The sequence below is a fragment of the Biomphalaria glabrata genome, chromosome 8 (assembly GCF_947242115.1).
Source record: "Biomphalaria glabrata chromosome 8, xgBioGlab47.1, whole genome shotgun sequence".
NCBI classification, from domain to species: domain Eukaryota; kingdom Metazoa; phylum Mollusca; class Gastropoda; family Planorbidae; genus Biomphalaria; species Biomphalaria glabrata.
The window spans coordinates 40550930-40564234 of NC_074718.1; the positions used below are offsets into that span (position 1 = coordinate 40550930).

General features: G+C 38.5%; 1 protein-coding gene across 2 annotated transcripts in view; it reads left to right on the plus strand.

Annotated features, from left to right (window-relative positions):
- LOC106057370 (alpha-N-acetylgalactosaminidase-like) overlaps window positions 1-12561 on the plus strand; it is a 13825-nt gene extending 1264 nt beyond the window's left edge. For both annotated transcript variants that reach the window (XM_013214540.2, XM_056037387.1), the window contains exons 2-8: window positions 1134-1292; window positions 3117-3294; window positions 8103-8277; window positions 9134-9216; window positions 10169-10330; window positions 10893-11090; window positions 12157-12561. In XM_013214540.2, the coding sequence (XP_013069994.2) occupies window positions 1135-1292; window positions 3117-3294; window positions 8103-8277; window positions 9134-9216; window positions 10169-10330; window positions 10893-11090; window positions 12157-12417 (1215 nt within the window). In that variant the 5' untranslated portion in view covers window position 1134 and the 3' untranslated portion in view covers window positions 12418-12561. The remainder of the gene's footprint in view (window positions 1-1133; window positions 1293-3116; window positions 3295-8102; window positions 8278-9133; window positions 9217-10168; window positions 10331-10892; window positions 11091-12156) is intronic.
- The last annotated feature ends 744 nt before the right edge of the window (window positions 12562-13305 follow it).

Genomic DNA, 13305 nt, shown 5'->3' on the forward strand with positions numbered 1-13305 from the left:
TTTTATTTTCTAAACTTTTGAAAATTAAAGATAATTACTGCTTGAAAAAAAAGTTACGTACATAAAAAAAATCTGTATATAGGTCAGTGAATCGATCAATCGCGGATAAGAATTTGTTTCCTGTTTCCAGTCTAGATTAGTAGTCTATGACCTAGCCTATATGACAGATTTATTAGCCAAATTTAACGAGACTAATTTGAAACTAAAAGGTCACTAACTGAATTTAATTAAGACTTATAATCGAATTTTCTATACTGTTGCAAAATATTTTCTATTCAAACAAAATCTTGGTAAATGGAAAATGTTCGCAGTTTAAAAATCCTTCTAAAGACTTAATGGCACTTCGTGTGTGACTGTATGAATTGAAGAGATTTGAAGACATTCTGTCTATGGATATACTTGACTTTGTTTTGAACTCCTGTGCACGTGGACAGAGACCCCAAACACAGAAGAGTGACCCCGAGTCCAAACCAATACAGGAGAAGCTTATTGAAATATCCACAGATGAGTGACCATGAGTCCTAACCAATACAGGAGAAGCTTATTGAAATATCCACAGATGAAGGACCCAAACCAATGTTTGAGCAGACCACAAAGTCTGGTTACAAAAATATATCCCAAATTTTATATCCTGCATTATGTGTTATGGTACAAGAAAAGCTGCTGGCTGCTTTCCAGTCTCCCTATTCTGGAGAACGCGGATTCAGTGCCATTGGGAATCTCATAATAATATAGGCCTAATTAATAAGAAAATAACTAAGTTAGTGCTCGAGGAGATTAAACCAGACATAAATACCTTCATCCAAGTCATTAATTTTTTATACACAAGTTATAATTACAATAATTACATCTAAAACATTTATTGTTTGTAACTTTTTATTCTGTGCTACAAAAAAATTGTGTTGCTTTTTTCACTTTGGGTTCAGTGTGAAAGTTTTGAGTATAAAATGGGTAAACAGAAATTGTCAACCCTGGTTTTAGATCTACATTTTCATCACTATGTCAATTGGACTTGAACTTATAGTTTCATATGATACTGACTTATATTACACTCTAAAAGTCATAAGCTGATCATTCAAACTAATTCCCTTTATTATTTTAAACATCCCTGATTATATCATTGTCTTGTTCAGGATGGGACTCATCCATCTAATAGGCTGCACTTTGGCAATCGCTCTCCATGTTTCCGCCCTCGACAACGGATTGGCTCGCACTCCGCCGATGGGGTGGTTGTCATGGCAACGCTTCAGGTGTAACACGGATTGTGACAACGATCCCCTGAACTGTATAAGGTAAGTATCAGGAGTTTTGAGTTAATTCTAATGTAGGCTACAACTTGCAGTAACCTTCTCTCACGCCTATATAGTCTACATTTGTTTTATTTGGGTTTAAACTTGAACGGTGTGTTTGACGTGTGTTTGACGTGTGTGTGTGATAATGTCCTGCTTCTCTAAGGCTTGCAAAGAGTATGGCCTAACCATTAGCACAAAGAAAACTAATGTTATGGAACCACCTGCTTACAGCACCACAATCCATCCTCATTGACGATAACAAGCTAGATGCCGTAAACGAATTCTACTACAATTCAAGATGACCTGTCACTAGAAGAGGAGATAAAAAAACGCGCAGGGAAGGCCGCATCAACTTTGCTCGACTCCGACCAAAATGGCATGCGTTCTTAGCCCGCTACTGTACGGCAGTGAGTCGTGGACAACCTACACAAAGCAAGAGAGGAAACTAAACTCATTCCACTTGCGCTGCCTCGAAGGATCTTAAAAATAACATGGATAGAAAAGTGTAATACAGAGATCCTCGCGAGAACGGGCCTTCCCAGCGCTGGCTCGAACATGTACGCCGGATGGAAGACAATCGCATCCTAAAAATCATTCTGTAGCGCAACTTGCATCTGGCTCAAGAAAAAGAACATTTAATTGCAGCCATATCACTGTGCCTCATATGTTAATATTCTTTTTAATGAAGATGTTTATATTTTGCTAGTTTTAAATACATTCTTCCTTCATGAGCTGATAGTGGTTTATACATTGGTCCTTCTATTTATTTCTTGTCACGTTTCGTTATTGCTAGTAGTCAATACATCAACTATTAAAAACGCTATACTGTACATCACCGTACTAAACTAATAAACTCTACTGCCTCTATCTCTTCCTGGACTCGTACATAAAACTTGAGGACTCCGCCAGGACCGACTTCATGGCAGACTAACAATCCGGTCTCCTCGCTGTCCTGTCTTGAACTGCACTGCCTTACACACACTGTGTCTCTGGTCCACGCAGGCTTTTGATCAGATGACCATAACATGGGTCATATTCACGTGCAACGTTCATACCAGTATTGTCCCTTGCCCTTCGACATAGCACACTAAACTGTCTTTCTGGCATGTGTCACATAAGTCAGCTGATCACACACAGTTAACCCTATCGCGTCGCCAATAGGGTTACAACAGTATTATACTCCAATTCTTATTTATCCAATCGTTTTTCTTATTTCTTAAAAAATATCGACAAGGGGACTAACAAATCTTTGAACCCTACAAACGAAAAGAAAAGGGGAACAACAAAAAAACAACAACAAAAAAAAAACAGCAACAACAAAAAAACAGCAACAACAAAAAAACAGCAACAACAAAAAAACAGCAACAACAAAACAACAACAACAACAAAAAAACAGCAACAACAAAAAAACAGCAACAACAAAAAAACAACAACAACAACAAAAAAAAACAGCAACAACAAAAAAACAGCAACAACAAAACACACACACACAAAACCACATTACATTTGAACGTATTCTCTTCATTCAATTAAATTTTTTTTTCTTCAAGTTTTTTTGAAAGGCCATTTTTTAATTGTTTTATTGCTATCTACCTTTAATCTAAATACATCATCAGCAGCCTCGTTTTGGTTACTATAACCTTGAGGAACGAATTTAAAATAAGTAACAGACTTTAGACTACATTTAGACTTCAGAGCATCGTGGGAGAAATAACGTGTCCAAAAGTTTTACCAGACAGACACAGTGAGTTGACGTAGGCTTTGTGTAAATTGCTAGATAGATTGAATGTTCTCCAACGAATGTTTTGATGTCATTAAAAACAGCGAACGGCTTTACAAAGACATGGCAGATCGCTTGGCAGCAGACGGTTACAGGGAAGCGGGCTATGAGTACGTCAACATTGACGACTGCTGGGCAGCTCTCCAGCGCGACCCGGTGACCTTGAGGCTGGTAGCAGACCCCAAACGGTTTCCCAGTGGCATTAAAGCACTGGCTGATTACGTAAGTGTCCAAGAGTGTTGTTATCTTATTAAAGCTCTATCTGATTACGTAAGTGTCCAAGAGTGTTGTTATCTTATTAAAGCACTGGCTGATTACGTAAGTGTCCAAGAGAGAAGCACTGGCTGATTACGTAAGTGTCCAAGAGTGTTGTTATCTTATTAAAGCACTGGTTGATTACGTAAGTGTCCAAGAGTCCAAGAGTGTTGTTATCTTATTAAAGCTCTATCTGATTACGTAAGTGTCCAAGAGTGTTGTTATCTTATTAAAGCACTGGCTGATTACGTAAGTGTCCAAGAGTGTTGTTATCTTATTAAAGCACTGGCTGATTACGTAAGTGTCCAAGAGTCCAAGAGTGTTGTTATCTTATTAAAGCACTGGCTGATTACGTAAGTGTCCAAGAGTGTTGTTATCTTATTAAAGCACTGGCTGATTACGTAAGTGTCCAAGAGTGTTGTTATCTTATTAAAGCACTGGCTGATTACGTAAGTGTTCAAGAGTCCAAGAGTGTTGTTATCTTATTAAAGCTCTATCTGATTACGTAAGTGTCCAAGAGTGTTGTTATCTTATTAAAGCACTGGCTGATTACGTAAGTGTCCAAGAGTGTTGTTATCTTATTAAAGCTCTGCCTGATTACGTAAGTGTCCAAGAGTGTTGTTATCTTATTAAAGCTCTATCTGATTACGTAAGTGTCCAAGAGTGTTGTTATCTTATTAAAGCACTGGCTGATTACGAAAGTGTCCAAGAGTGTTGTTATCTTACTAAAGCACTGGCTGATTACGTAAGTGTCCAGGAGTGTTGTTATCTTATTAAAGCACTGACTGATTACGTAAGTGTCCAAGAGTGTTGTTATCTTATTAAAGCACTGCTTGATTACGTAAGTGTCCAAGAGTGTTGTTATCTAATTAAAGCACTGCCTGATTACGTAAGTGTCCAAGAGTGTTGTTATCTTATTAAAGCTCTATCTGATTACGTAAGTGTCCAAGAGTGTTGTTATCTTATTAAAGCTCTGGCTGATTACGTAAGTGTCCAAGAGTGTTGTTATCTTATTAAAGCACTGGCTGATTACGTAAGTGTCCAAGAGTGTTGTTATCTTATTAAAGCACTGCCTGATTACGTAAGAGTCCAAGTGTCCAAGAGTGTTGTTATCTTATTAAAGCACTGCCTGATTACGTAAGAGTCCAAGTGTCCAAGAGTGTTGTTATCTTATTAAAGCACTGCCTGATTACGTAAGTGTCCAAGAGTGTTGTTATCTTATTAAAGCACTGCCTGATTACGTAAGAGTCCAAGTGTCCAAGAGTGTTGTTATCTTATTAAAGCACTGCCTGATTACGTAAGTGTCTAAGAGTGTTGTTATCTTATTAAAGCACTGCCTGATTACGTAAGTGTCCAAGAGTGTTGTTATCTTATTAAAGCACTGGCTGATTACGTAAGTGTCCAAGAGTGTTGTTATCTTATTAAAGCACTGCCTGATTACGTAAGTGTCTAAGAGTGTTGTTATCTTATTAAAGCACTGGCTGATTACGTAGGTGTCCAAGAGTGTTGTTATCTTATTAAAGCACTGGCTGATTACGTAAGTGTCCAAGAGTGTTGTTATCTTATTAAAGCACTGCCTGATTACGTAAGTGTCCAAGAGTGTTGTTATCTTATTAAAGCACTGCCTGATTACGTAAGTGTCCAAGAGTGTTGTTATCTTATTAAAGCACTGCCTGATTACGTAAGTGTCGTAAGTGTCTAAGAGTGTTGTTATCTTATTAAAGCTCTGCCTGATTACGTAAGTGTCCAAGAGTGTTGTTATCTTATTAAAGCTCTATCTGATTACGTAAGTGTCCAAGAGTGTTGTTATCTTATTAAAGCACTGGCTGATTACGTAAGTGTCCAAGAGTGTTGTTATCTTACTAAAGCACTGCCTGATTACGTAAGTGTCCAGGAGTGTTGTTATCTTATTAAAGCACTGGCTGATTACGTAAGTGTCCAGGAGTGTTGTTATCTTATTAAAGCACTGACTGATTACGTAAGTGTCCAAGAGTGTTGTTATCTTATTAAAGCACTGCTTGATTACGTAAGTGTCCAAGAGTGTTGTTATCTAATTAAAGCACTGCCTGATTACGTAAGTGTCCAAGAGTGTTGTTATCTTATTAAAGCTCTATCTGATTACGTAAGTGTCCAAGAGTGTTGTTATCTTATTAAAGCACTGGCTGATTACGTAAGTGTCCAAGAGTGTTGTTATCTTATTAAAGCTCTGGCTGATTACGTAAGTGTCCAAGAGTGTTGTTATCTTATTAAAGCACTGGCTGATTACGTAAGTGTCCAAGAGTGTTGTTATCTTATTAAAGCACTGCCTGATTACGTAAGAGTCCAAGTGTCCAAGAGTGTTGTTATCTTATTAAAGCACTGCCTGATTACGTAAGAGTCCAAGTGTCCAAGAGTGTTGTTATCTTATTAAAGCACTGCCTGATTACGTAAGTGTCCAAGAGTGTTGTTATCTTATTAAAGCACTGCCTGATTACGTAAGAGTCCAAGTGTCCAAGAGTGTTGTTATCTTATTAAAGCACTGCCTGATTACGTAAGTGTCCAAGAGTGTTGTTATCTTATTAAAGCACTGGCTGATTACGTAAGTGTCCAAGAGTGTTGTTATCTTATTAAAGCACTGGCTGATTACGTAAGTGTCCAAGAGTGTTGTTATCTTATTAAAGCACTGGCTGATTACGTAAGTGTCCAAGAGTGTTGTTATCTTATTAAAGCACTGGCTGATTACGTAAGTGTCCAAGAGTGTTGTTATCTTATTAAAGCACTGGCTGATTACGTAAGTGTCCAAGAGTGTTGTTATCTTATTAAAGCACTGGCTGATTACGTAAGTGTCCAAGAGTGTTGTTATCTTATTAAAGCACTGCCTGATTACGTAAGTGTCCAAGAGTGTTGTTATCTTATTAAAGCACTGGCTGATTACGTAGGTGTCCAAGAGTGTTGTTATCTTATTAAAGCACTGCCTGATTACGTAGGTGTCCAAGAGTGTTGTTATCTTATTAAAGCACTGGCTGATTACGTAGGTGTCCAAGAGTGTTGTTATCTTATTAAAGCACTGCCTGATTACGTAGGTGTCCAAGAGTGTTGTTATCTTATTAAAGCACTGCCTGATTACGTAGGTGTCCAAGAGTGTTGTTATCTTATTAAAGCACTGGCTGATTACGTAAGTGTCCAAGAGTGTTGTTATCTTATTAAAGCACTGGCTGATTACGTAAGTGTCCAAGAGTGTTGTTATCTTATTAAAGCACTGCCTGATTACGTAAGTGTCGTAAGTGTCCAAGAGTGTTGTTATCTTATTAAAGCACTGGCTGATTACGTAAGTGTCCAAGAGTGTTGTTATCTTATTAAAGCACTGCCTGATTACGTAAGTGTCCAAGAGTGTTGTTATCTTATTAAAGCACTGGCTGATTACGTAAGTGTCCAAGAGTGCTGTTATCTTATTAAAGCACTGCCTGATTACGTAAGTGTCGTAAGTGTCCAAGAGTGTTGTTATCTTCAGTTAAGATGCCAGTTTCTTTTTAAATGGTGAGGGTCATAAATTAGAGGTTGTGTTTGAAAAAATCAAATGATAGATTTTTTTCTTCTTTAAATAGAAATATTGGAGGAATATTGAACGATAAAAATAAAAGGAATTGATTTTAAAGCTCCCTTGTGGAGCATCACCAGAGAATCCAGACCATGTCATTCAAAGCTGCATACAATATCAAGAGGCCAGAACAAGACTCTGGCCCCAAAACCCTCCTATAGAGTAAAAACTATACGGAAAAATGCCTGATCTGGAAACCACTGCGAGGTTCATCTCAGATATAAGATTACGGATCGGAACTCTCCGACATGTAAAATGAGAACGAAGAAGAAGAAACAGATTTTAAATCTCATTGTAACTTGTGTTCAACTCATACTTACATTTTCATGTAAGATTCAGCATGGATTAAACTTTATTTTATCTATGTATGACGAAAGAACACGACAACATTGAACAAGAGAACGTACGTATGGCTGTCCACCATTACCCAGGACTCTCTTCACTACATATGTAATATCAGCAAGCTCGTTTTGGTTTATGGTTACTGGAGGCGTCGGCGGGGGAGGGGGTGCGGTAAGAAACACTGAACTCCCCACCCCCTTTTTTCCCATCCATTTATATTTACAAACTTTTCGTATTTTTCTTTAGCCGTTGTAGACCTTCTGATTTTTTTTTTAAATGATGAAGAAAAGGGAACACAATTTGTAACGTTAAATGGCTGAGAGGTTAAGCTCTTGGCTCCCATTTCAAGGGCCTTGGGTCTGCGAGTTTGAATTTCGGGATTTTTAGGACACCATAGAGCCCAGCCAATTCTAATGGGTATCTGACCCTAATTTGGGTAAAGTAAAGGCGTTTGGACGTTGTACTGACCACACGGCACGCTTGTTAACTGTCGGCAAAAGAAACAGTCGACCTATACATCCCCTGCCCTATATAGAGCTTAACTTTTTAGCTGTAATAAACGTTTTAAAAACTACCATACTGGCGTGAATGCAGTAAAACTTACTTTACAAATATTTACTTGCCAACTGTTGTATACTGCCTGGTCGTGCGGTATGTACGCTGGACTGTCGTTCGGTCGTCTCAATGGACCCGGGTCCAACCCCTGTCATCCTGCAGTAGGTTTTGGCTTAGGTGTAGATTGTCTTCAACCTTCAACTCTTAAGGAAAATACGAAACATTAAAAAAAATAACATTTATAATTTTAGAATCAGACAACTTGACTGAATGTTACTTTGTCTTTATTGTAATCAACAAGGTACACAGTAAGGGCCTCAAGCTTGGTATCTATGGTGACATGGGCGTCTACACTTGTGGGGGCTATCCTGGAAGCAAGTTCACACTGAAGACGGATGCCGATACATTTGCCGAGTGGGGTGTCGACTCACTAAAACTGGACGGTTGTTACTCGAATACCGATGATTTTACTGTTGGTAAGCTATGACACTTCCGCCCTACATACTAAGGGGGTACACATACAATGAAAAACGCAAACACTTCGCTTTCAGAAGAGTGACACAGACGTGTGGATCCTTATACAAAATAGTGTCTATGTTTGTTATAGCCAACACGTCTCCGGCAAAACCATTATATCCTAGCGCTTCTTATAGATACTCTGTATTGTAATTTCGTACTTACGTGTTTGAGGGTGTATTGGTGTGCTGATTGCGACTCTTTGTCGGTACAATACTTGAGAGCAACAGAATAAAGACAGGCCTACTCAGATTTAGCCTAATGTTAACATAAAAGGCTACTCAGAAAAACAAAAACAAGTGATATAGCTTCTATTCTGTTGTTTTGATCAACGTTAGCCATAAGCCCTATGGTAAAAATCGGATTGGAGGGTGGGGTGAGATCCTCAGGGCCATAGGGATAAGCAAACTAATGCCTCCAATTGTTGGGGGCCTCAAACAGGACTCTGTAGACAGTTTATTTTTAGAGAAGAAATAGCGAAACTTGTCCTCAGTGTTATTATTGGAGTACACCAGGTTTGAATAAATTGTGTAATTATTTATTTTTAGAGAAGAAATAGCGAAACTTGTCCTCAGTGTTATTATTGGAGTACACCAGGTTTTAATAAATTGTGTAATTATTTATTTTTCTATTTTATTTGGGACCACCAAATTTACTTCACCATGGGTCTCCAATTATCTAAGGCAGGCCCTGGGATAGTTGTATTTCACAGATCTAGCTTCTACTAATTATTTCTAATATCTTAAAACCTGTTAGTATTATCTAACGTTTCATGCGGCCCAGTCTAAATATTGTTTGTAACAATTTTTATTTCAGCTTATCCCATAATGGAGTTCTATTTAAACAGAACAGGTCGACCTATACTGTACAGCTGCAGCTGGCCTGCTTATCAAAGTACTGTGAGTATGAGAGTTAAAACGCTTTCAGTAAAATAGTTTGAACGTAAATTATCATTTAAAATCTTTTATCATCTACTCCCAGAAGACATTGATGTCTTTGGATACAGGTGTTGAAGAAAATATGTCGATCTGGATGCATGTAGGTCGAACATGAAGACATCTGTAATTTGTTTGCCTGGTGGTCTTGGTATTGGGCGTTTAACACTTTGTTTTTAACGTCAATATTAACTTCGGCAGAAGGAAAATACAAGTTAGGCTAATTAGATAATCCCTTTTGCGTTATACAAAGTTATTAAACTATCAAAATCGCAAGCTCGGGTGAAAACTATCGTAGAAGGAATTGATTAGGCTAAAGGGTTGCAAAACAAGACTCCCATGGGGGTGCCTAAGGGGGCGTGAGAGCATCCTCACTGCATTGTGCGGAGTTGTAAAAAAACTCCCACAACCTTTTTATCATCCATGCGCGTACCTTAAGGGGCCGTTGCATAAATGGCGTGTCCTGCACGGTTAGCCTGGCATAAAAAAATGGCGGGGTTCCCAGTGTACGCGAACCTGACCCAACGCCAGACAGAACAGTTTACACTATTCTCATTCAGACCGGTAGACCAGGGAGCTCTTGTTCACTTTTGCTGGCCTAGAGTTCCAAGAGCCAAAGGCTCAACTCTACCTGACAGTTTCAAGAAGCTTGAACTGACGACAGATCATCTGGGTAAAAATAGAGTTGGGTGACCAGAAATCATTCTTAGTCAAGTCAGTCTCTGACAATCCGCCATGACTTTAATAACATATATGTGAAATGGTTTCTCTTTCATTACCCTACTAATAAAAAGTGGGACAACGCTGTCGCCAGAGTTGCAAATGACGTCATTTTTAGCGCTCTTGGCGAGTTGATTGAATGAAAGAAGTTGCTATTGATATGTTTTTTAAATTGATCTCTCTGTATTCCTCACAGCCAGACTATCCTCGCATCGCTGAGTTCTGTAACATCTGGAGAAACTATGACGACATCGATGACTCCTGGGACAGTGTGAAGAGCATCATTCAGTTCTACGGAGACGACAAAGGCAACTTCAGTTCTGTGGCTGGACCTGGAAACTTCAATGACCCAGACATGGTAAACTGTTGTAATAACTAATAACAGTAGCGTCACAAGGAGTGCCAGGGTGCAGGCCGCACCGGGTGAAACCTAAATAGAAATGACACCAAAGTGAAAAATCATACTATTTTAATTTTTTTAAAAATATATGATAATACGATTCTTTATGACATATAGCAATTACTCTCTTGGCATTTACTTTTTTTTTTTTGAAATTATCATGATTTTTGAAGATTGAGAAGAGCCTTTTAAAAAATTTAACGTGTCACTTTTTTGTAGAGATAAATTTCGATCGCTTCTAGCTTTGTCACCATTATGTCAATAATTAAAACTTTAGGCTAAACAAGCAATTATGTTTCCGTCACTTCTTTCATTGCATCTGTGAATGAAGGTCAGGGGTCTAACCGTAGCGGATGACATTGACACCAATCCTAAATACGCCTCTGATTCTAAGTAAATGTATTTGAGGGGCTTTGAATATATACTTTTGTTTTTTGGGGTGTAAATATCTTTCTACAAATATCCTTAAATATAAATAGTACACAGAGATCTGCTGTTGCTTACGTTTTTAACTCAACAGATTATAATTGGAGACAAGGGCCTCAGTGAGTCCCAAGAAGAAGCTCAAATGGCCATGTGGGCAATGATGGCTGCTCCGCTGTTTCTGTCCAATGACCTCAGAAATGTCTCGGACAGAGCCAGAAACTTGATCCAAAACAAAGGAGCCATAGAAATAAACCAAGATCCATTGGGAATCCAGGGCAAGCGAGTTCAGCAGGTTCGGTTTTTTTTTCTTTAATTAATCATTTTCTGTTTTTCCAGTAAGTAGGACACTGAGTGATGAAGAGCTTGGCTGGTTCGAATCCTGGCGAAGACTGGGATTTTCAATTTCGGGATCTTAAGGGCGCCTCTGAGTCGACCCAGTCCCCACCTGACATTAGTTTGGGAAAAGTAAAGGCTGTCACATGACACCCCCGTTAACCGTGGCCCACAAAAATATATGACCTTTACATCATCTGATTATAGATCACAATGTCTGAAAGGCGAACATTTCTACTTTCTTTACTTTGTCCAGTAAGTATAGCGACATAATTAAAAAATAATTAAAAATAATTAAAAAATCGTTAAAATAATTTATGAGGACTGGTGTGGGGACACGGCTACTATGTGCGATCAACCGTGACACACGGTCAAGTGTTGGGTACCGGGGAGTTAGGGGACTTGCGGAAGAGGAGTCTGTTGTAAACCAGAAGAAGGAAGTCATCTAGTGGAGTTGTGCTGTATATAATGTTAGCCCTGTATATATGTTACGTTGAAATACTTTACAATTAAAAGGCACTTTACAATTAAAGGAACTTGTTTATTCACATTGGGGTTAATCAATCTATGGACTCTTTCAAAGCAAATAGACAATGGATCAACTCAAAGAAAGGAGGTGAAAGCCTGGGCATTTGCTATGGTAGGAACGATAACCGCCCTAAAGCAGTCACCCTCCCCCGCGCGCACAGTTTGGGATCAGCGGCATCTTCCAGGGTGTTCCACCTTTGCCAGTAAATATCAATGACATGAAAGGTATGGTATAACAACTGCAATCAACACATGCACTGAAGCGCATTTGGGAGGAATTTCTTATTGGCTTGTGGTGCTTCCGGTAGTGATCGCTTTGAGCACTTCTAAAGCATAACCTAAAAACTTTGAAGTTACATACAACACTTATGTTGATCTATGTATAGTTTTTTTTTTAAATATAACGCAATGGTTTTGGCGCAGTCTTTTTTAATTGCTTTATATATTAGAATCTAGTAATTCGGAGTGTATTTTTTTTTTAAATATTGTAATTTCAGGCCAACGGGATTCAAATCTGGCTTCGCCCTGTTGTTCCTGCAGGAAGTTATGCTTTCGCCATTCTGAACCTCAATGATGGCGGCTACGCTTCATCCGTGTCCTTCTCATTGGCTGGTTTAGGCGTCCCTGGCAACGACCACTACTACTTGAATGAAGTGTTCAGCGGGCTATATCTTGGCGGCTACAATGTGAATGACACATTTACCGTCAAAGTGGATGTATCCAGTGTGTTCTTTGGAAAGTTTAAAAAGTGGGGATAAAAAGACCCGAACAAATAGTCGTCTATAAATAGTTTGTATAGGAGGACAACGTTGTTGCTGACCTGACATTTTTAATAATAATATAGGCCAGTGCGGTTGTTTCTTTTTTTAAAATATAAATAGAACATATATAATTAACAATGATTATAATCTGTGTTTCTTATCAATATCACTGTAAAGATCATGTCTTGTATCACTCAAGGATATACATAAGATTTTTAGGTTAATCAGAAACAGTTCGTAGATTTTTTGGCAGCCATAATTAAAAAAAAAAATCAATGACTTTCTGACTATTGCTTTAAAACAACGCATGCTACGACGCAAACTAGGACAACAGCCATATCACAAGATCCACAAGGCAGTGGCGTAGCTAGGAATTAGCCATCATTTTGGGGGTGGGGACTTGACATCTTTAGCGCCCCCTGCATTTTGACATTCGACGTCATGACATGAGATAATGACATAATATTTAATATTTAATGTAAAACAAAATTCGAACTCCCTTCATGTGGGGCCCCGGCGGATTTTCTTATTCTCCCCCCATCCCCCCACCACTGCTACGCCACTGCCACAAGGCTCGCAACGGTTTTTCTGCAATCTGCAGGGAGCTGTCCTAGTCAAAGAAGAAGAAGAAGCAGATAAAAGAAGCAGATAAAAGAAGCGGATAAAAGAAGCAGATCAAAGAAGCAGTGGGAAGCATCAAGGAATGGACAGGCCTGTCAATGAAAGAGACTTTTTTATCCTGGCAACTCTTTTTGTGTTTTTGAAATTGTCATGTTATAATATTTTAGATTTATTCGCGTATTTTAAAGAAAAACTTATTCAATTTTAAACGTGTAGATCTAATTGGAAAAGGGAGATATATCTTGAACACATGGTTGAACACTA